Below are 25,602 nucleotides of genomic sequence, written 5' to 3' on the forward strand. Positions count from 1 at the left end.
TTCACTTGACATGTGTACACAATTAGGCATAAATATGTAATTTAAACTGTAAAACACTAATATACCTATTGCTGAAGTTCATTTAAACCAAAAACATTGTATACCAACAGCATCACGAAACATTACCATTACATGTTACTAATGAAATGTATTTTTCTACATGAAAATTTATTAGCGGCATCTAATCTACCTCAATAACAAACATCGTTAACGGAGTAACATTTATATACTCTAATTAATACTTATTCGTCCACAGCCAAATACAATATACGTGCATGGAATGCCATATTTGGTCAGTTTGATTTAAGTTAGTTCTAAATTTGATTGATTCAGTCACATGTGTCAAAATAACGAACATACTTTTCAATTTGGTTCCTAAGTTCGACACTCGCGCCTTGGCTGGAAATATAACTCTAGACAAGCTGTTGAAGGTCCAGTTTGAAGAACAACTTCAATAAGTGTGTTTAAAAAGTTAACAATAGCAAAACTTGACAAAAAATAAATAGTAGTTTTACTGTTACATAGGTCGACCTCTTACATGTTTCCCTAAGAAGCGACTTTTTAATGTTCGAATTTTCGAGCCACACTTTTGTACTAACCAATGTCAGCGAAATCGGTGCCTATGTGGTCTGAATTTTATTCATGACGTCATCAAATGAATGATGAACGTAAATATCGATCAAAATATCAGTTAAAACGCATAATTCTGGGATTTCATGATGTTTGTAAAAAAAGGTGTCAAATTAATGGGTATGTCGAATTAAGGTGCTATTGCTCTAATTGTTAATGTATGGTGCTAAAAAAGAAAATTTATACATATTGTTATACTACATGCAATAAATGATAAATTTCAAGTACAAAGTATGCGTTCTCTTTTTTACGCCTTTTCCCAACAGTTTTTCAGTCATATAGGCGAGTACTTTCCTAACCATCGTTACTGGAGAGTTACACTAGTATATCAGACTACCTTCCTCAGTGCTAAACTACCAAAGCATCTCCCGGGGATCGAACCCACGTCAGAGAGGTATCTGGATTAGAGGTCATCGATTCTAACCCCTCGACCACGGAGGCGGTTAATTTATAAGTGCAGACCAGTACTTGTGAATAAACTTGGTCGTCTAATCAGAGTGGACTTACCTCATTGTTAAGCAAACGCCTTTACTAAAAGACGTAAAAGTTACATATCCACTAGGACATGGCAAATATGACATATACTATTATAATATATATTACAAACTGTTGAAATTTTGATTCGTTATACAACCAGACTCGTTTTTTACAATTGTACTGCATCAATGTTTCACAATCATAACAAACAAAATAAAACAAATAAAACTATATAAGCAAGTATACAAATTTATTATATCTATACAATTTAACAGTAACTTGTCAATAAATGAACCTCTAAACCATGAAACATAATTGTGTGATATTAGAAAGAATATAAACACTCATGATATGGAGTAGATTTGACATGCGATACTGTATGAAAGTACTAAAAGTATTTGAAATAAATGGAAGCATGCTTCAAACGACTAATATATGAAAAATGAATCAACAATCTTGATATTTTAACAAAATAGTATCCAGCATTTTCATTCGAATGAAAAAATATGAAGTTATGAGATACATGTATTTATATCAGTAAAGTGCAAAATAGAAAACATTTAAATTGTTTTCTATTTTATAAAAGACAACATTATTTAATGCCCGAGTTGTTCTTTTATTCTCAATAAGGCACTAGCGATTTTGCTTCTGTTTTCATTTGAGGCTATGTTACCATTCACGCTGGTTTGTCCGTATGCTAAATTAAAAAAAGAAGATTTTTTATGTCAAAGGACATAACTTTAAAATAAGCTCATATGTAACGATTTGTGTGCTTTTAAAATGACAACACAATTGACTTGAGTAAACTATAAACCCTTCAGGGTTTTAAAAAATATAACCATATATACATACAATGTATATATAAGTATGTACAAAATGGAATATCTATTAAAAATGGGAAAAACGGCAATATCACTGAGCAATGATAATACTGAGCCATGTATAAATGCTGTACTAGGACGGAATGGTTTTATTTCGGTATATGAAATTTTCATCGTTTATGTCCAATCCTTGCACAAGTACAGGGTCTACACTCCATTACACACGGGTTTGGTGTTGGCGTCCTTTATAATAAACGGTGCTTCGATTTCTAGTTCAATATCATACGGTGGTATAGATTTTCTGAAATTAGATATACGACAACATGTTAAAATTAATATGAATTATAAAACAAATACTTAATTTATGTTTTATTGACATATGTATGCAAGAAAGATCGTTGTAGAATCTAGAGTTAGAAATGTTTGAATGCCAGGTATTGAACAAGACTGTTTCATGCTTGTCTATGCAATTATTTCGATATTACATGTGCATGTTCTTGAAAAAAGTTTTATAACGTTTGATTATACGTGTCAAAACACTAGTAATATCCATCCCGTACCGTGACGTTACCGGTTTTAATAATGTTTAACAATACTAACATTGTAACTAGTTTAAAGTGAAATAATACTTGTTTCAAACACAGCATATTTGAGTAAAATTTGTTTTCCAAAGACCACCCCTTAAGAAATGCAATATCTTTTACTTATTGTTTTTACACAGCGTTCAAATTTATTTATTATGTTTTTATTCCTAGATTATTTTTTTATATTTTTTTCATTGTTTACTGACGATGAGCTTGTAATGTTTATGTCAAATAAAACGCATGTTCTGTTCTGTTATTTTAGAACGCTCAAATCAGACGCACATGCAGACGATCTCTGTCCACATGATTTTAAACACGTGTTCAGTTGAACATACAGCTATAAATTATATGTATACCTTCCAAACTCCTCTCCTTCCTTTATGGTATCCGGTAATTTTTGGTTCAACGTTTCTGGTAGAAGAAGCAGCAAAAGGCCAGCTACTATTGAAAGACCCCCGAACACAACCAGTGGTTCTATTTGACCAAACTCACCACCTATCATCTCGCCCTGTATAGATAATGATAAAAATAATATAGATCATATAGATCCATCATATCAAATTCGGAAGAAAAATTTAAAATCCAGATACCATCGGTTGTTGGCTTTTTGTTGCAGCTTTTGCATTTCAATTATGTTGTTCTTATCTTTTTTGTAATAATAGTAATAATAATTTTAAATTTTACTATCGTATGATAAATTTCCAACTTCCGTTGTTGCGGGATTTAACGTATCGCTCTGTACTTATAATGTTTATTGATTTATGTAAACAAGGAATTTGGAAATTGTCACGGACCTTCCCTATGTCTGCGTACAGTGAACAAATGTTTTATGTAAATAAATGATTATAAAATTGAAATTAGCATATGCATGATAGCTTCAATTCGCCAATCTATTAAAAAGTTCATTATATCTTTAAGCGCTAGATAGTTTTTTTTAAAAATCTGTAGAAATCTATAACTCATTTTTCTATTTCAAATAACTTCAAATTATTTCTTACTATTGGCCAAAGACATGGTTTTTTTTTCTTTTCAGACGAAGATTTAGTGCATAATCAGTAAAAATTCATTTACATTTACGTACCGATTTGGCTATATAAGGGGCAAGCATGGCACCAACACGTGCAGCACACGAGCACGTGCCCATGGCAGCGTTTCTGACAACAGTGGGAAGAAGTTCACCGGTAAATATAAAAACAACACCAAACGCCAAAGATGATCCAGCTTTCCCTATTAGTGCCAAAGCAACCGTCAACCATTGTAAATCTAAAAACAAAAATAATGTTTTCTACAAATATGTGTAAAATTCATTCAGATGCTACATGCGATCGAAAATCAAACATTTACATTATTTTCAGAATTGTTTCAAATTAAAGTTCACACTGTCTTGAAAAAAAGAAGTTAAAACATTAAAACTTCTTCACAGAAAAGACGCGAAAGGCTCAAATTTGTGGAATATTTCAACATGCAACTCAAGTTTTTGGGCTTGTTTTTATCTTTAAAAATCTAAACGGAACAAAAAGGGTGACGCAAGGAATAATTTAGGATAGAAAAGTCCTTGAACTAATCAATAGCTCTCTTTTTTTTAATTCGTACATGTATAATTAAAGCGGCCTTAAATCATACGGTTTTTTTTTTCGTTTGTGGCATGGTGAAATTTTCCACTTAGTAATCAGACCTGACGTAATGTGTAATTTCATTTAGATTTGAACTTCATTAATTGAACACAATAAATGACTTTTACATGTCGTAGAGAGGACAATAATCCCGCTATAACACGAAAAGTTTGTCTTAAAGTGAATTAGTCTACAATGGGCACATATTTCGTAAGTATTTTGAATATTGATAAAACCAATAAAATGTATCATTTGGTCATTCTTATACAGTATTTCTTGAATTATTTGAGTTCTACGAGTAAGTGATTTATTATGAACATCTAAATCATATGCCTAAGCCTTGTCAGCATTGAAAATTCCCCTAAAAGTGACAAGAAGCACTGTAAATACAACAGCCATGAAAAGGTTTATTACACAGACGCTTGTTACATGTAAAAAAAACGCTGAGAGAAGTGAAAGTCAATAGGTTGCTTTAATCCTGTGATGTTTACATGAAGAAGATACTTTTAATGGAAAAAACTCAAGTTTATAGTTAAACCAATTATCTAAATACCAACAATGTCTTTGTTAAACTATCTGCCTTTTTGAAATGATAAACAATCAAATATACTGTTTCAATACTCGAGTCATTCAACCATGTTGATGTTAAACCTTTAGGCAAAAATGCACGAAACTAACATATAAATATTTCAGCCTTGCTGGAAAGCTTTGAGCTGAGCCGAATAATAATTTGTGGCATTACAGAACTTCCATTACGGACTTATTCACTTAATTAAAGAGAACACTTTAAATTAAAACGCTAATATTTCAGCCGCAAACTACCGTACAGTCTAGCCGGTCTTGGTATTAAGATTAAATTATATGTTACAGTGAACAACCAAAGATGTTATCTATGTCTCTGGATTAACTAATATTCCAAAGATTTTTGTATTTTCTGGCGTTCCATCTTTAGAAAAAAATATTATGTAGCGAGAAAGGAGCCCAGGGTTTGCAAAGTTAGTCTGTAGTGAACTTTAAACTGTCAACAATGTTGAAACAATAACACAACATGGTTCAAATCGTCGGGCTTTTATTTGAACAAACTTGGTAGACACCCACAAAGAAGGTTTTTTAAGTTTTTGCTATATGCATATAAGGAAAATCAATGACCCACGGGGCGGGGCCAATTTTGACCCCAGGGCTTTTATTTGAACAAACTTGGTAGACACCCATTAGAACATGTTTCATGCTAAATATCTTAGCTCTAGCTCTTTGGGTTCTTTAAAAGAAGAATTTTTAAAGTTTTTACTATATGCACATAGGGAAAATCAATGACCCCCTGGGGCGGGGCCAATTTTGACCTCAGGGCTTTTATTTGAACAAACTTGGTAGACACTCACTAGAAGATGTTTCATGCCAAATGTCTAAGCTCTAGCTCTTAGGGTTGTTTAGAAGAAGATATTTAAAGATTTTTTCTTTCGGTTGCCATGGCAACCAGAGTTCTGCATTGAATTAAATTCTTTGAACATTTTTTAAAGGTGACCACCAAAGGAACATTCCTGTGAAGTTTGGATAAAATTGGCATCGTGGTTGAGGAGATGTCATTTAAAGTAAAAGTTAACGGACGGACGGACGGACGCCGGACGAAAGCGATCACAAAAGCTCACCCTGTCACTTTGTGACAGGTGAGCTAAAAAGGAAAACCCTGATTATATTTAACATTTTTTTTTTGATAAATGAGATATAGATAATAAATACCTGAATTCCCCAGTAAAACTGTTGGAACTGTTGCAATACAAGCTAGACCACCGACCAGTAGACCACCAGCATTACACCAGCGTCGACCTACTCTATCTAGGAGGGCTATACCCACCAGGTAGCCTGGTATCTCAGCCACACCCATCAACAGGAAGTTTAGAAAGAAGCTCCCGCCGAGATTACCACTGTTCATTGTGACGCCATAATACGTCATACTCACTATCATCCTATAATACAAACATGCGAAATATAGGAAACTATTAAACCATGTGACCTTCAGCATTCAACGAACGAACGAACGAAAGAACGAAAGAACTAACGAACGAATGAATGAATGTATGAGTTGAGTGTCTGTCGAAAGTATATGAATGAGTCAATTAATTATAATTAAATTAAATAATCAAAAGAGTTATCTTAGTTTATAGCAATTAAACATATTATACATGTTTAAGTCATTATATTTTTGTCCATATATGCATGTTCTGTTCTTGTGTTTCTATTTCAGAAGGCCACATTGGAATTAATTAATTAATTGCTGTTGTATATTCTTAATAAATATAAAAATTATTATTAATGTCACGTCTACACGTAGATGTCTTGCTTCTTTCAAAAGAAAATCGTAAAAGTATTATTGTAAAAAGGGTAAAATATATAAACACTTTAACCAATTTTGCATATACTCGTAGTGCTTTATATGTTCCGCTCTATAGCTATTTCAATATTGATACAGTAAATTTTGTGCTGTTTAAAGTGTTTTTATTTATCTGACGAGTAACAAAAGTTAAAGGAAACTAACTGCATAGACTCTTAAACCCAGTCTGTACAAAATTGTTTCCCCTTAAATGCGTGTGGCTTTAAAATCAATTCATACGATAGAGACTCCGGCACTCTGCAAATGTAAGGTTTTTCCAGCTCATCCCGGGGTACAAATAAACTTTTACAGTAACATTTTGGTAAAGGTGCAAAGTATTGACGATTCTAATGAGAGCAGTTGTGTACCGAAAAGCTATAACAAAACCACATCCGGGTTATATCTATCACCTTTGACAAGATGTTTGTGTAAACTTTAAATTTGATATACATGTAGAATGTTGTTTTATATTTTGTGTTGTGTTATATGTCCGGCTATGTTGTGTCGTGTCGTTCTGTGTTGCGTGCTGTGTTGAGGTGATTGCCAGCTGTTGCATTTATTCAGAAATAAGAGTCTGCGGTTTTAATTAAAATTGTAATTTTATCACGTAATTTAATCTCCGCCCAATCCGATTGATTCATTGTATGGACGGTCCATAATCTAGATAAATGTTGCATCAGGTTTTTCATCAGAAGATGAAGATTGTCAAACTAAATCTCATGTTACAAACTTAAAGGGTTTGAAGTTGTTTTTTTTTGTAATATAATCAAATGAAAGATAAGTCCCGGATGAAATACTTTAAACACAGGACATAAAATTATAAAGTTGTTAGATAAAATTGTTTCCTGTTTGTGGCGTTTTCCCTTACAAACTGTAAGAAACAACATATACAGATTTATTAGCTACTCGTTTTGCATTAGTGTTCCCTATCTTTATGACAGTTCATGCGTATGTTTTCTACAACAACCGTGTATAAGACTTGCACAATGTGCTCACGAAAGTTTTTAGCGATATGTCAAAGTTTAGTGTTGGTATGTTTTTGTAAACTTATCATTTACTTTTTATTACAATGTTGACCACTTATTTCTAATCAAATGCAAATTGTTAGAGTGACCAATGAGACTTACGATATCAAATATTGTATAATTGCTTTAGAAAAAACGACGTACCAATCAAAAGATAAAATGAGCGTTCTTTTCAAGAGCACGGGACTCGTGATCACGTGCCATAAGTTGCCATGCGTTCCTTTATCATCTTCCTTCACCTCTAACATGGAGTCAGGTAGGGAAACTTTATTAGCGTCTGCTACTTTACGAATAATTGTTACGGATTCTCGCCTCCTCCCTTTGCTGATAAGCCATCGGGGTGATTCTGGAATCAACCTGAAAAAGTGAATAGATTGATGGTAACAAATGTGTCATTCCATGACTTCTGGCCGAAAAGAAAGAGGAATGTCTTTGTCAGAACCAGTGCTTAACAATTGCAAATGACCTAAAAATATCGTAGAAGTAAAACAATTTATAAAGGACAATAATTATCAAAACTGAAAATTAACTTATTTCAAGAAAAGTTATAAAAAGGAATGTGATAAAGTTCTATTGGTATTTTTACAGTATCTAACAATGAGATGTGGGTTTGATTATGTGCATTGTTTTATATTGTTTACACTCCTTTTTCGTCAGTAAAGCTATTCTTTTTTTCGTGAACTAACAACAATTTGAATATGTATCAAACCTAAGACTTACCACCAGAAAGCAAGATAAAATAGACATGGTATGACACATGCAGCATTAATCCAGATCCAATCCCTGACAAGAAAGCTCACGGTAGCAAGGTAGATCGCGCCAACACCGAAGAATATCTGTAGGAACATACCCGTCCATACCCGGCTTGTTACACCCACAATTTCCATACCTATAGAAAAAATATGAGCCGCGTCATGACAAAACCAACTTTATGCGTTATGCGTTTGCGACCAGCATGGCTCCAGTCAAGTCTGCGCATCGGCGCAGTCTGATCAGGATCCGTGCTGTTCGCTAACCAACTCTATTCCAAGAAGAGAAACTGATAGCGAACAGCATGGATGCGTAGGCTGGTCAGTATCCATGCTGGTCGCAAACCTATTACGTTGGTTTTGTCGTGAAGCGGCTCATATACTATTTACCTGTATTACGAAAATAATGAAAACTAAGCGTAAACAGAAATTGAATGAAATAGGAATGCAAATGCGTCACCTAGAGTCCATCTCTTCCTTGACTGTAGTTAATGTTCTAATTCAGTTTTCCATAATGCCCGAGAATAAAGAATTAAAAACCTAACTACCCTGTTGTAGAATCATGGTATTCAGATATAAACCTTGAATGAAAAAAGGAACACTTTCACTATAAGCAAAACATACTTATATTAAGGGTACGCTTGTTAAACCCACTTACAATATACGGCCATACACATGAAAGCTCCATGTGCAAAGGCTCCGACCAGGAATTGAAGAATGGCAAATGAATAAAACTCAGGGGCCCACGTGACAGACGCCGATACGACCAACAGAAGGGCAAGTGCGAGACATAATGCTTTCTTTCTTCCAAGTCTGAAATTAAAAAAAAAGAAACACTTTCCTTGTGAAGAATACATGACGGACATGAAAAAGTTAGCCACGGTTGAGGAAAATCCGATGTATATTCATTGAACATTTAACAAGGTTTACAAACAATTGCATTGCAGAGTTTCATCGTGTCGTTACCAAGAAGGTGGTCTTAATGAAGTTATCCTTGTAGTATTTGTTAACAATCGTCACATTATTTTGTGAAGTAAAACGAAACTATAATCTAATTATAATTTCAATCCTAAAATGCTTATCATAGACAATTATGTCATTTCTAAAAACAAACATGTCTCATCAAAAACAAGTAGCGTCATTTTTGCATGATCGTGTTGCTTTTATTAGTTTTTTTTTTTTTTTTTTTTGGTTTTTTTTTAATTTTAATACAAATACTGTAATACATACGAGTCGGCAAACATTCCTAGGACAAAATCTCCGACCAACACACCAAAATAAAAGAACATCTGTATATGTGATGTCTTCAGGGCGTCATCGCACACGAAGTTTGCCTGTATATGAAAAAATATCATTGTGTAAAATATATTTCCATTAACTTTTTTTTTTAACTTTTTTATTCTTAATATTCAGCTCTTAACAATGAAATGATTTCTATTGTTACAGTAATATAAATTCTACAATATTTATTGTCATATATTATATACATATTATTTATAATGTTTTGCACATGTTTAATCAAGTTGTAATTATTAATTTACACGTATATATAATTCTTTTGGCATTCTTGTAGCAGAAGATAGGTATAACATTTTTCAGAATTCATAATTTTGAATTCTATATTTGTAAGTCTTTGTTGTACTTAATAACTGTCATCTTCGAAATACTTATGTTATTAAATACATTTGAGCCTCGTCAAGACAAAACCAACATAATGGGTTTGCGACCAGCATGGATCCAGACCAGCCTGCGCATCCGCGAAGTCTGATCAGGATCCATGCTGTTCGCTATCAGTGTCTGTACTTGTAATAGGGTTTGTAAGCAAACAGCATGGATCCTGATCAGACTGCGCGGAGGCGCAGGCTGGTCTGGATCCATGCTGGTCGCAAACACATTATGTTGGTTTTGTCATGACGCGGCTCATTAAAATTAAATCAAAAAGTCAAATCATTTATGCAAACACGGAGAAGTCTTTAGTAAACGGAATGGGAAAAGCATATTAGGTCATTGACCGATACCACACACTAAGGTCGGCAGGTTGTTTATGTTATCTCGTGTGAATATGCAAACAATTCTGTTCTTTTCTCACGTTAATATTATACGTGTGCACGTGTAAAACAGACTGATAACGCACTAACATAAGTAAGTTCTATCCAATGGAACATATTCTTGTTCTTAGTACGTCATTTTGACAGAATATTTTAGAACAGTTAGCTTGCTGCTACAAAATATCATTGCCGCCTCTACTGCAGATACACCCAACTTGTTCATATAAAATGTTTGATTAAACAATGGTCAATATTCTGATCCAGTGCTTATGGCTTTGTTTAATAATCATCTAACAATTCAGGAATATTAGGAAGCTATAATCTTATAGAACGTTCCTGGAACCAACCAGTACTGAGCATTTCTTGCTCAAGGAAACAAAGACTTGCTCCTGACGGGGTTTGAACCCATGAAATACGATAATTAACCAGTTAGAAAGAAAGGCCTCACTCAACATATGGGTCAAGATTTAATCTGTTTATATAATGATGAATGTAGTAATCTAATGATCAGTTGCACATAAGCTAAACGGAACTACTTTTTTCAAGTTGAATATATGAGAGCGGTGGCCTAATGGTTAAGGTGTCTGCCTCTCAACCCAGAGATCATGGGTTCGAGCCCTACTCGGGTCACGACCATGTTTCTTCATATGACACCAGTACTGGTTGGTTCCAGGAAGCGGACTCGAAAGTGATTAATATAAGTTGCAAGAACTTGTTTTGCAATCGAGCTTAAATAAATATGTTTAAACCAAGTTGAATATACCTTTGATGTAAATGTCTCATAAAACACCGATTTGTCGTATACCCATTCCGTACACTTCACAAGAGTTGCATTGGATTGTCGTCTGCTTAAGTCTAACAGTGCATTTCCGGTATCGTACATGCGACATTGGTCGTAGGTCAAGGTTGGATCGGCTGACAGCGGAATAGTTTTATTGAGAAGATCCTCGTGGAACTGGCCCTGGATTTCGTATGTGTCATTGTCTAACCCTGGAATCTTACATCTAAAATAAGATTCTCAAGTTAATACATCTATATATATATATATGAGTTTTTAATATAAAAATCTAACACTAGTTGTCGGTACAGAACAGATTTTTTTGCATGTCAAATCATTACATCGTTGCCACACAGGTGTACCTTACACTCGTGCGGCGCATTTGTATGAATGAATTGCGTGCTTAGAATGTTGCGAATACAGTTGTAGACGGATACGCTGCTGTTAGAAAAAAAATGCTGCACTGAATAAAAATACTAATTTTTCGTTTGTTTCTGAAAAATGAGGTGTATGTAACATGCACGAAAAAGAAAAAGGTTTTTTTTCTGTCGTTACTCAAGGGGATATATGGCTCTCGGGTAATTGTTTTGTGATGTGCAGAGATTCGAGTCTGATATTACGGTCTGTACCGGTAACCATGCAGAGTAAGATTTTTTTCAGCAACGTCCTTCACAGGACCAGACAGGTTAATATATTTTCTGTATATTCATGTGGTTTATTATCATAAGAATATAAAAAAATTACTTCTTGTTTTTATTGTTGCTGTTTTTATTGTTGTTGTTTTGTTCTTGTTGTTGTTGGTGGGGGTGGTGGTGATGATGATGATAATGATAATGCTGCTGCTGCTGCTGCTGCTGATGATGATGATGATGATAATGATAATGTTGATGATAATGATAATGCTGATGCTGCTGATGTTGATGATGATGATGATGATGATTTTAATACCAAGTAATAGATACTCCCTTTGTGACATATTTTTGTTTTTCATACAATATTGAATCATGGTTACATTGGTTAGTATCAATCATTTCATGCAGTACTATGCTAACATCATGCTCTAGTTATTGTCGTTAATAATTTCATACTCTGGCAGATAAATGATCGAAATTTACGTTACTGACAAACTCCAAAGATAAAATTTTTGTTTTCGCAACAAAAACAGATCAAATGACTAACACTTTTGAGACTTTGACAAAATAAACAACAAAAACAAGGTCAGCTGTGTTTTGACCCACAGCTATATTTGTGTAAAAACTTGAAAAACGATAAGAAATCGATTTATTCTTTATAAATCATTTTATTGCCACAATCAAATAAGAAAGATGTATTTTACTCGTAACAAAATATTATATTTGTGACACACACAAGAGGTTGCATTTGTGACACACACAAGATGTTGCATTTGTGACACACCCAAGATGTTGCATTTGTTACACAAGATGTTACAGTTGTGACACACACAAGATGTTGCATTTGTGACGCACACAAGATGTTGCATTTGTGACACACACAAGATGTTGCATTTGTGACACACCCAAGATGTTGCATTTGTTACACAAGATGTTACAGTTGTGACACACACAAGATGTTACAGTTGTGACGCACACAAGATGTTCGGTTGCGACACAAACAAGCTGTTGCATTTGCGACACACACAAGATGTTACAGTCGTGACGCACACAAGATGTTAAATTTGTGACACACACAAGATGTTACAGTTGTGACACACACAAGATGTTACAGTCGTGGCGCACACAAGATGTTGCATTTGTGACACACACAAGATGTTGCATTTGTGACACATACAATATGTTACATTTGTGACGCACATCAGATGTTACTTTTGTGACACACACAAGATGTTGCATTTGTTACACAAGATGTTACAGTTGTGACACACACAAGATGTTACAGTTGTGACGCACACAAGATGTTACAGTTGTGACACACACAAGATGTTACAGTTGTGACGCACGCAAGATGTTACTTTTGTGACACATACAAGATGTTTCATTTGTGACACATACAAGTTTTTAATTTGTGACACACCCAAGATGTAAAATTTGTGACGCATAAAAGATGATGCAATTTTGACACACACAAGATGTAACATTTGTGACACATACAATATGTTACATTTGTGACGCATACAATTAATGAAAAGCCTTTGCAAATGCATATCATATGTTTCGATCATTGCATTTCAATATCATTTCATTTTTCTAAAACGCTATAAATCCTTTTAATTTATTTTGGTAACCTTTACATTAATTTTTATCTGCGTTTTTAAGATGAGATATTTTTTTTTAAATCAAGAAAAATCAAACCACGTTCAGAACTAGTTAGAATTATCTAATAAAGGTTAATATTGTAAAGATTTTAAGTGTAAATGTTTTATTGTCTCAAATTTTTGTTGTTTGGGTGTTTTGTTGTTGTTGTTTTTAATAAAGTAAATTTTGAGATGCCACAGTTAGGCCAAAACTTGTTGACTAAAAATATCTTCTTTAAGGTTATCGCGAAATAGGTATAAATAAGTACTCTGTATAAAGGACACTGACCCAATACCGTAAGTGACATCATAGGTTAAGGTATGCATGCGTTCCTCTTTAACCTAGAAATAGGACAATAACATGTTTACTTCGGAAGTTTACTATACCCCTCATTCTACAGGCAGGTGTACATTGAAAGTATTCCATCACTTATGTAAAGAGTAAATCGTCAATATGTTATCATTATTGTAAGGTGAATGGCAACAAGATATACATGCATATTATTGTTCCTAACTTGTGATGGTCATAAATTAGCTGCATTTCTTCTAAATATTCGGCATGGTTCGGACAATTAACCATGAAGGTAACCTTAAACAAGGGACCAAGACCCCTTAAGACCTATTTAAAAGCATTATAATTGTCCAAATAATTAATTATTTTCCTGTAGAAAGATTAGATTAATAACACTATAATGGGACGATGGATATATTTGGTTTCTTATAAAAGCTGGAAATAACGAAAGTATAACAATTACTTTACATTAAGCATATAAAATGGAAAAAAAAAACATTACAATTCACAGCTCGTGTTGATAATTTACTAAAATTATTAAGCATATTTATATATCTTATTAAAGGTAAAAAGCTTTTTTTTAAGCTGTCTCTGCTCGATGTTGTTAAAATAAAATCAAAAGATTTTGTTAATTTCCGCCAAAGCGGAAGGAGAATGCACAAAAATATTCCTTAACATAAGAAGCTAGATTATTTCATTATATTTATTATAATAAATGCCTGCATGCAATTAAATAATATGATATTGTCATTTTACTATATTTATTATATGCAATAATTAACACTTTTTGGAAGAAATTAACATACTAAAAAATATAAATGTACCGTTTTCGTGATTTAACTACAGCAAAAAAAATAACCATTTAAAGGCCCATTATACTTAAAAATGCTAATATTTTATTATTCAAAAGCTCTTTATTTGGTGTCCGGTTACAGCTTCGAAAACGTTTCTCATTAGCCATATAAATGTGTCATCCTTTGCTTCTTTTGCATTTTGCAAATTAGTACAGTCACAGTGACATAGTATTTTGCATGGAAGTCAAAATACTACTTTGTTTACATTTTGCTACTTTTCAACAAGTAATTTCACATTCATTGCTACTTTCTTCAGGTCATAGGCATCTTACATGCTCTAAACAAATATTTAAACGTTTATTATGTTATAAAACTTATATTTGCCTTCTCTAAAGGAAAGCAAAATTATACGTTTCTGAGCGTTTCTGATGTGCCTTTAATATTTTATTTTTATTTCAAATCATGTCGGTCCTTATGATTATTCTATTTGTAGGATCTCAAAATAGAATATAAAATTTCGCTGAGGATGTTTGTTTAGCGTTATGTCACTATAACTGGGTCATTACACTTGCACAAAGTTTAAGATTAAACTCTCTTGCTCAGACAAACAAAACTTCAAGTGAACTTGCTCTCAATAATTCTCATTCTGAGATAAAAAAAAAATCTAAATGGATCAACACTGCCTCGTAAAATTGAACTTTCCTACTTTAAAAGTTATCTTGCTTGTTTAGATTGACCTCTTGACCTGTAAAACGACCTTAATATTTAAACAAACTAAGCTGTTTTTCTGCAATTTTAAAGATAGCAAAGTCAAGTCAAAACCAGAGAAGAAAAAAGAAATGAGCATAGTTGTAGTATTATTGAAAAGGTGTATCGTGATAATTTAACTTAACGCAAGAATAAGACAAAATTGAGGGTAGCTAGTCGAACTTTGAATTTTATAAATTCAGTTCGATTATCATTACCTTTTTAATAATTTTATACATAATCAAGTAAAGCACATTTAATCCAATCAAGTGCTTATTATTTTATTTATTTTTCGTTGTAAACATAAAAAGCGGACACCTACAATCTCTGTAAAATGATATACTTGAACAAGAAATGACTTTTTAAAAAATCTTGTTATTTGATACTGTAAATGCAATCGTATGATAAAATTAACACTGCACAGACGACTTTTAAAATTGGCTCCTACATGCCAGTTTTTGTTAATAATGTAAATGCACGGTTTGAAAAATACCACAATTTTAACTAAAAAAATAAATTAGTATTATTATTATTATCACAATTAGACGTAAGTATCAATTGTTCCATTAAAAAAATGCATCAAGGTTTTATAATTTATAACAACGTGAATAAACGTAAACATTACCTGTGATGAGGTGTATATAGAACAACGATCACCATAAAGCAGAAGCTTCCGATACTGACAGCTGGAAATGCTAGCATGCCGAACACTTTCTTCTGATATATTCCAAATTGTCCAAGTTTCTCTAATATTTCATCGAACTTCATTGTCATGTTTTAGAATAAAATCCTTCTTTTGTTTATGAATTATCAAGTACCATGCACAACCAATAAGTCTTTGCTTTACACACACTGTTCACCTTTATATAATAATCGTAAATTTCGCGCCTCGTTTTTGAAAGAGCCTTGTCTCTTATTAAGCTCAGTGATGTTTGTGACATGAAAGTTCCAAATGAAAATGTGGTCCAGTTTTTACGCACTACTTTTTACGGCAAATCAAATCGGGCAGAATTTGTCTGTTGATATTGTTCCGCGATGCAGTGACCATCATTTGTAACAGCTGATCGCGTTTGGTAAGTTTCCAAATGTACCTTCGTTCTATAAATATGTAAACTCGGTCTTACAGATTTATTAGATTAAATGAAGTATCTTGCCATGGAAAGTTATTTGCTAAAATTTGAGATAGCATAAAATATTGTAAAATACCAGGAGTCGGTGAAAGAGGTAAACACAATTCACTGACAGTTGATAAGCAGGCTGATAAAAGACTGTAAATAATCAGGACAACGTTTAAAATTTAAGCTCTAATTTCTGTAAATGTATATATTTGTCTGCATGCGAGATATACTATAATAGCGTTATAATTGTAATTTAAATTTATTATCTAAAGGTAATGTTACTTTAACATCTTACAAAAAATACAAGTTGATTTTTTTAAGATGAGGTAGTTAAAGATTTAACTGATATCATCAGAATAAAATCCTTGCAAGTATAGTACACACCGGACCGGGACTACTTTTATCGCACGAAATATCTGTAACCTATGCTTACTTAGTTTGTTTAGATAATTATGTCTTTATTTTTGCCAGATAAAGGTACCAAGGTACAAACAACTGCATGAGAAAATGTGAACAATTGTAAAAAGAAAATAATACATATCAATTTTCACACCATTTCATGTCAATTTTCTAACATTACATATGGAAATTGAAGTGCGCTGTTCGTAAAACATGAAAGTACACAATGTAAGATCAAAAGTAAACGCTCTATCATAATAATAAAAAAATGATAATTTATTAGATATTCATAAAAACTGGTATTTATCTGGGTCCATATATATTGCAAAATCACATGTTTACGTATTTGTCTTAGCAACGTTTCATAAATGGAATGCTATGTTTTTTCTAGTCATTAGTAGGTCTTAACCACTTCCAGCCTGTCGTTTCCAGTTAAATCCGAAAAGAAAAGAAAGAAATGATTACCGCTCTTGAATATTTGCAAAAATAATATATATCATGTATGTTAGATTCTTTTATATATACATGCTGGTTAAAGTCGTTAATAAGTACATTCGTACTAATATTGCACTGCCCCTGACATTCTACTTATATATGCATATCACATTTCCAATCGTTTTTTCGGGTCTAGGCACGATACGGTAACTAGACATTCTGGAATTGTTAGTGGATTACTATAAGTCGTAAAGACTATAGCCAAATTGATTTAAAACGATAAAACGGAAATCAGAATGTTGATAAACTGTATACACAGTGAACGAAAATAACCCTAAATGACAATTTTTAGATGACAATTAAAAAAGTCTTTGAGAGGATTCGCACAATCTCAGTTTTTTTTTTGTCTGTTTGTTTTTTTGTTTTTTTTTTTTTTTTTGTTTTTTTTTTTTCTAAAGGAAAGTTTCTAGATTCTACTTAAACCCATTAAAACCTTTTCAGTTTAGTCAAGCACAGTTACGAAATATATTGTGTACGAAAAGTAACGGCAGATGTTACTAAACTCGAATATTATAAATTTCGGATGGCTGCTAATATTTGATGACTGCGACTCTGGTAATTACCAGTTGGTTCCACATCCTTGCCAAGTTGCTGATTAGAAATCAGAAAGTGTGATATTATTATGTAGTAATAAATTGATTATATTGGCAGCTTACACAAATGACAGCTAAGGCTACACCTAGATCTACTAGTATACAGTACTGACATAGATCATCTTATACTTTACTAATAATAGTAAGTTATTGCAGCGCGAATTTAGGTTTTATTGCATTAACAGAAATACAAACAATTAACATATAGAATCTAGCTAGATCAAGACAAATACAATACTGTACTGTAGACATAGCTAGATTTTAAAACAGTTCGCCGAAGTCTCTTTAGCAAAAATATCCTTAATTAATATTCCTGCTTTGGCCTCTCCTCCTGATATGGTTGGAGTCCTGCTGGGCTTCTTGCAAGCCTGAAGTTGTCCGATGTTGCTGGGTTGTGCTGGGGGATGCATCCCGCCTTCTTTGTTATACTCTCTAATAGATATCTTTAGTCTTACCTCGTGCTTCTTAAACTGTGACATCATAATGCCAGTCGTTTTATTATATTCATTTTTACTGTTTTTTTTTCTCAACAGTTAGATCTACTCATCAATGAATCATATTTCAAAATATCTGTTTAATACAAGCTACACTGTTTTATTTTCGTGTTTTGTTTTAAATAAAATGGTACTTAACACAGTAATGTTTACAGTATAATTTCTAAGTATTTTATGACGTAGTTAGAATAAGGTAACGTCATACATAATAAGTTTTGTATGCTAAGTCAAGCGCGGAGCCAGGGCTTTTTTTACCAGAGGGGAACACAAAAATATCGAAAAAGGGTGATGATTGTTCCATAAAGGGGTTGACATAATATTACAAGTTTCCTGTCGAAATTTCACTAGTTTTTAAATGCCATGCGATGTTTGCTAAAATTATATTCGTAAGTTGTTTAATGTCCATTTTTCAATGTTGACTCTCATATCTATAGGAGTTCCACATATAGGCATAGATCAACTAGCCAACTCTCTGGGAAGAGACCCGCTTCCTCTCTCTTTGGATATGACGCGCATGCATGCATTTGACTGGAATTTATCAAATACGCAACCTTAAGGTCTGAATTTAACTATTAGCATGTCCAGTTTCAACCCTATCACGTTTTAAATCAATATTATCTAACGCACGCCTATTTCATCTTAACTTTGGCCTAAATTCGCTTTGAACAGTTCTGACGAGATCTTTTCTATGTAAGTAAGCATTATATGCACCAGCTAGAATTAAAATACTTTATTAAAACTTCCTTAAAATATCTTTTGTGGAGACATACGAAGATTTAAATGACCGAACATCATTTTAAAGGGTACTGTAGACTCATTGTTTCAAAGCTCAGTTCTGAAAATATTTACACGTAGGAGAGCTTAATATTTATGATCGAAACATGGCGCAAATTTAATTATGTAAAAAAATTATTTAAAGACACATCGACTTTGATTTGGGGATACTGTCCGTCGGCTTTCGTACACTTTTGAATTATATTTATAGAACATTTCGGTTGACGCGTTTGGCCCTGGACATCACTAACTGACAAATAATTCAGACCCAATGCTTAAGTGCCAACTGATATGCATACATGTAAAATACTGGGTTATGCTGATAATTCCAAGTAACCACTACAGCACTTCAGCAACAACTATTACAACTACAGCAACAACAACAACACATTATAAAATCATAAAACACAGCAAAATTCTACTTACATTTAAAATAGCATTATACATACATAGCTGATATATTATGTTAACAGATCTACAGAAATATGTTGTTTCTATACAGAGGACAAGTTCCTCTTAATTTAAAACCAGATGAATCTAGACCGAGTTAATTATGAGTCACTGAAAACACGTGCATTCAACAAGAGAAATACATCGTATCACATGATGATCACATAACTTACTATATATCACCTCTAACTGCGTCTTACTTATCATTTTGTGTCGGAACAATTATAAGCAGTGCTCTTAGAGCGATCGCCCTGACTGGACACTACATACTACTTAATTATTATTGACAGACAATTTCGCTTTGTTAATGAACGCACATGTCCATGTTTATTTCTTTTTAGTTTACAAGATAACATAAACGTTCCTAGCACTGGTAAATGTTCCGCTAATAGTCTGTTGATAAATGAATAAATAATATCTTCTGCCAGGCTTCAGCTTTTAAAACATAACTTGTTGTTGTATTAATTGTTGTTGTTGTTGTTGTTGTAATTGTTGTTGTTGTTGTTGTTGTTGTTGTTGTTGTTGTTGTTGTTGTTGTAGAATCAGCGACGTCAAAGGCTGCTGCAGTTTTTAATTTGTATCTTTATTTATTATAACTTTTAATTTTATAATAATGATACGAGTAATAATAATAATAATAATAATGATAATAAATAATAATAATAATAATAATAATAATAATAATAATAATGATAATAATAATAAAATAATTATGAATGAGTTGTCTATTTTAAAGATGGAATCCGCAGATTACATTATTTCAATATTTTTATTTTTTAAGCATATATATATATATACTCAGTAAGTTCCTAAATTGACGGAATTAAACAACTGACAGGGATTATAATTGTCTGTTGATGTCATCAGGACAGAAATAGAATTTCAGAATAATTGCAGATAGAAAGAGAATTATAGTTAATTCGATTGGACATAATTATGCACTAGGGACGGGCGCATTTTCGCGATCTTGCAAAGAACTCGCAGCGGTTACTTCCCTTGTTTAGTATACAGAATGTCACAGAGCCTAGTGTAGATCTTCTTTTTTTTCTTTTTTTTTTTATTTATTTATTTATTTATTGTTGTTGTTTTTTTCACTTTTAAATTGAATACTTTCTTACTTAGGTTTTTTGTAAAGATAATAATGTTTGATGTACAAAATAATAGAATAAATTAACGTAAAAAAGAATATTTCGTAAAAAAATAACGTATTATCATATACTAGTATTTATGAGGCCATTTTTGAAAGAAGTAAAGCTTGAGGTTACCGGCGGGATGAGTTTCTTTATATACAGTTTAAGGTCCTTAATTATATTTTCATAATATCCGGATGTATCGGAGAAAAATGAAATATGACCCGCAATCAACGACCATGTTCCCGAGTGTCTGTGGTAAAACTCGTCTGCATTTTTGAAACACATGTAGCTTCTATTTTGCATGTAGTTTTCAACCTTAAGCACAAGTCAAAGGGCGAAAGAATGACACAGTAATTCGTCCTTGACTTTATCTGTAGTAATCCATATATGACCCCGACATTGATATCTGTAGTAATCCATATATGACCCCGACATTGATATCTCGAACATTTTATATTGATAAGACAAGTCTTCCATCTATAGTTAAAATGTGGTTTATACCGTTTATAGCACGATCATCATAAGCTAGCCGCGACCTTGTCAAAATATGAAGTCCCTTCAATTTCCTTAAAGTTTACAAAGCACGATTTACTTAAAACATCCACTGCTTAATTAACTATCATAACATTAAAAAGAAACTGTTCAAATAGAGTTTCAAGAGCGTACGTTTACTGAATATAGGTGAAGATTCGCTTGATATTTGATCAATTTTATTCTTAAAAAAATGCGTGAATCATGGTATATCGATCATAAACAATTTTATGAAATTTTAAAAATGACAAAAAATGAGGAAAGTGAATATGATTATGTGTTAGTATGTAAACATCGATGCAATACCTGTATAGCAATTACAGGTAGGCGGGATAAACTGCAAAATACGCGTTTGATAACTTATATAAATCATATTCTATTCAGTGTTTTAAATGTCCCATCAATTTAATGGATGTATAATATGCATAGACACTTGGTCCGAATTACTTCACGCGCTAGCTTATAATGGAACGTCGGGTTAATTTACTCGGGTATAAACTTGACGTTGACTTACTACTTAAGGTTTTCTTTCGCAATTAAAATGGGAAGTCAGAGTATCATTGTGACTTTAAAACGAACCATGGCAGTCATTTTTCAAACCAGCGAATCCCTGGTAAAACTCTGTCGTCTGGGTGACAGTATGATATTAAACCTCCGCCAGAACATTTGCTATGTGTTCCTGGTTATTTTGAGGCAAAACAGAACACTACTTTGACCCGACAGTACTGGGACTATTTGCACATTTCCCTGCTATGCCATATGGTTAGAATGTTGCAAATGAATGTTTACTAAACGTATACTAGTTGCTATAGAAGCACAATGTAAACAATACAATTAAGAAGTCTATTAAAAGAAAATTTATGCAACATTTTATTGTGTAATTTGCATAATGAATATTTCACACTAAGTCTAATAAAAATAAATTATACCACTCAACAATTTGAAATTGATCATAAAAGCATAAAAAGATTTTTAAAAAACACTTTTTATGACACAAATAAACCATTACTGCATTAAGTTTACTGTTTCAATTTTATATCTGGAAAAATGACAAACTGAGATTTATGGTGTACATGATATATATCATATATAAGAACATTTTGCTTTCGGTGCACATTTGGAACAACTCGCCGATTACCCATAATCATCTGGGAAACAATAACTTAAGTATAATTAAAGTAGTTCACACGATTTTTTATGAATGGTTCAACAATTCATTTACGTTTTGTTTTTGTGTGTTTATATAGTTCTCTCACGACATATCCTTCCCATTTGATATAAATGGTATCTCAACTTCTTTGTCTTCTCGTTGCATTTTTCTGAAATAATGATAATATGAATATAAGTTTTAAACTGAACATTAAATGCAGCCGATTTTTTTTATGGCAATGCGCTCTGTAGCAGTAAAAGTGTTGATTTTGTATATAAATATAAAGATGAAATCTTTGTTTGTTTCAGTGTAAGAAGAAGATAAATATATTTCACCGTGTGAACACGAGAATTATAGTTATGTTTAAGTCACGTTTCCTAATGTGTAAATATCACAGCTGTTTCCACGAATGAAAATGAGCCGCGCCACGACAAAACCAACATAATGGGTTTGCGACCAGCATGGATCCAGACCAGCCTGCGCATCCGCGCAGTCTGATCAGGATCCATGCTGTTCGCTTACAAACCCTATTACAAGTGGAGAAACGGATAGCGAACAGCATGGATCCTGATCAGACTGCGCGGATGCGCAGGCTGGTCTGGATCCATGCTGGTCGCAAACCCATTATGTTGGTTTTGCCGTGGCGCGGCTCAATTATTGTTAGACTGCTTTTTGGCTTTTTTATACGAGTCAACTTCCTGTTTACGCAAGACAGATTCAATGCTAATGACCGGATATAGCAGGTGCTTGTAATCGTAAAACATGGTGCATATTGACTTGTATATGCTTACAAGACATAAGACATTCTTCTCGAAATTTTCTGTCGCTCAATGCCACGCACTCGTCCTTGAGACAATATCAGTCATGGATGTAAATAAAAAAAAATGAAAACAAAACTTTTGAAAAAACGATACCTTCCAAACTGTTCCCCTTCAGCTATTGTGTCTGGAAGTATTTGTCTGTGTGTTTCAGGCAACAGCAACAGTAACAAACCGGCGATAATTGATAGAGCACCAAATATAACCAATGGTTCTATAGTTCCAAATTTACCTCCTATCATTTCACCCTGTGTTTAAAAAAGAACATATTTGAAATGGCGGAACAAAGGGAAGTAATGGACCGATTGTATTGTTAGTCATAAGTGTGTGAAAAAATTGTTTATATGTCAATGCGATGACATTAAAAATCGTTCTCTACTTAAAAGCTGTAGCGAGTATTGTTCTGAATCTTGAACAAGCATCATCAAGTTTTTGAAAGTATTGTAGCAACAATTTATAGTTCATATCATCAATTATCATGACGATAAGTGATGCAATACTGTTGATTGTGAGGCTATTGGGGCGGTTTAGAGCTGTAAACGTTCACTTACAATATGTGAAATAATAATATCAATTCAGATTATTCAAGTATTCTTTATTCCTAAATTCAAATTTTTTACTTTTTCACGTAAATGTTGAATTTTGCTCAAGCCGGTGCTAGCGGGTGGGGGCTGGACGGTAACTTGAATTTTTCACAATGGCTCAGTCAAACTGAGCTTGCAACATCTTCGATTTGGCCTTTTCTGGTTTTATTTAGGAATTCAATTTTCCTTATTATTAAATTATACTACTACCGTCATAAGACAATAATGGTGACGTCATAATGCCGTTAACTACACGAGATGACCTAACATCAAGCGGCAAGAAATAAGTATTGGTACCGAATGTTCCTTTAAACTATGAAGTCTATTTGCAAAATTTTGAGAAAGAAATAAGTCAATCTTATAATATACTAGTATATGTATATCACTTACAGATTTAGCTATATATGGCGCCAACATAGCCCCAACACGAGCTGCGCATGAGCAGAGACCCATTGCAGCGTTCCTAACTACAGTGGGAGATAACTCTGCTGTGAACATATAAATTATGGAAAATGCAGAAGCAGAAGCCGCTTTGCCTATCAACGCTAAAGTGATAGTGAGTGGTTGTAGTTCTGAAAAATATTGCAAAGTTGATAAATATAGAAAGAACATCAGCATGAAACATCTAAAGTCTTTAAACATTTTTTAGTAGTACTTGTTTCTTTCCTCATCACTTCTTTTTCGTATTTGTCATGATTTGAAAACGGTCCAGTATCGCGTTTCCAAACTCCACGCACCGGTACACAAATCACGTGATGATGGTCTTATCACATGATTGTGTCAAGATGGCGGATACGCCAAAGAAATAGTTTGACAATTGTCTTATCTGTAATATGTGGTGTCAAGTCTGTCGATATGATTGAAAAAAAATCATTTTTTTAAGTGTTGAATCGATATTATTAATTACTTGAATGATTTCTCATTGTTTTGGAAATAAACGGTGCGATACTAGTATTAAAAATTGTTTTCATAATATTTATGTTTCCGAAATTATTTTTTATTTTAGTTCACATCTAACACCTAGCGGTCTTGAAACATTAGCAAAACCGTGTTTAATTTTTTTTAATTAATATCAAAATTGATAAAAAAAATCATAGCGTAAAAAGTCTTGACGAAAATGTTGTGATGGCAGAGATCTATTCCTAAATATTCGAGATAAATTGTCACGGGCAAATAAAGGCTCGAACTATCGACTTCTGACTCCTGTGCTCTCCCTATTTAGCTAAGCGGACATACTATACCAGTTTCTAAAATAGTTTAAATCCCATTTATATGAAAATAAGCGTAAAAGTTATATAGATAAAATAAATTTGAGCCGCGTCATGACAAAACCAACATAATGGGTTTGCCACCAGCAAAGATCCAGACCAGCCTGCGCATCCGCGCAGTCTGATCAGGATCCATGCTGTTCGACTTGTTATATGGTTCGTAAGCGGACAGCATGGATCCTGATCAGACTGCGCGGATGCGCAGGCTGGTCTGGATCCATGCTGGTCGCAAACCCATTATGTTGGTTTTGTCATGACGCGGCTCAATTTTATTAAAATGTACCATCTCCTCCGAGTAAAACAACTGGTATAGTAGCTACACAAGCCACGCCTCCTACTATCATACTCCCAGCATTCGACCACCGTCTGCCCAACCGGTCTAATATAATCATTCCTACTAGGATACCTGGTAATTCAGCAAAGCCCATCAGGAAGAAATTCAAAAAGAAGCTACCACCCATATTGCCAGCGTTCATTGTGACGCCATAATACGTCATGCTGACAATCATCCTGAAAACTCATGGAAACAGCTTTGATGACAATAATTATTACATAACGACGGGCTAGTTGAAAATATATAATCACCGACATGTGAAA

At 33.2% G+C, this 25,602-nt stretch overlaps 2 protein-coding genes across 2 annotated transcripts; both read right to left on the bottom strand.

Moving 5' to 3' along the window:
- Positions 1 to 1,340: 1,340 nt before the first annotated feature.
- On the bottom strand, positions 1,341 to 16,349 carry LOC132753845 (organic cation transporter protein-like). Its single transcript, XM_060744383.1, has 10 exons — positions 15,824 to 16,349; positions 11,079 to 11,319; positions 9,498 to 9,601; positions 8,926 to 9,080; positions 8,239 to 8,407; positions 7,663 to 7,875; positions 5,863 to 6,089; positions 3,594 to 3,775; positions 2,869 to 3,020; positions 1,341 to 2,229 (listed from the first exon to the last, which is right to left on the bottom strand). Exons 1-10 carry the CDS (start codon positions 15,970 to 15,972, stop codon positions 2,136 to 2,138), a joined length of 1,686 nt encoding a protein of 561 aa, XP_060600366.1. The 5' UTR covers positions 15,973 to 16,349; the 3' UTR covers positions 1,341 to 2,135.
- A 5,682-nt stretch (positions 16,350 to 22,031) lies between these two features.
- On the bottom strand, positions 22,032 to 25,515 carry LOC132753848 (organic cation transporter protein-like; the record flags this gene model as incomplete). The annotated part of the gene is given in 4 exon segments (XM_060744386.1): positions 22,032 to 22,504; positions 23,250 to 23,401; positions 24,128 to 24,309; positions 25,289 to 25,515. Coding segments are annotated over 4 exon segments (628 nt in total), but the record flags the coding sequence as incomplete, so codon positions are not given.
- Positions 25,516 to 25,602: the final 87 nt, after the last annotated feature.

Source organism: Ruditapes philippinarum, unplaced genomic scaffold, assembly GCF_026571515.1.
Source record: "Ruditapes philippinarum isolate M1 unplaced genomic scaffold, ASM2657151v2 ctg7439_1_1_1_1, whole genome shotgun sequence".
Taxonomy (NCBI): Eukaryota; Metazoa; Mollusca; class Bivalvia; order Venerida; family Veneridae; genus Ruditapes; species Ruditapes philippinarum.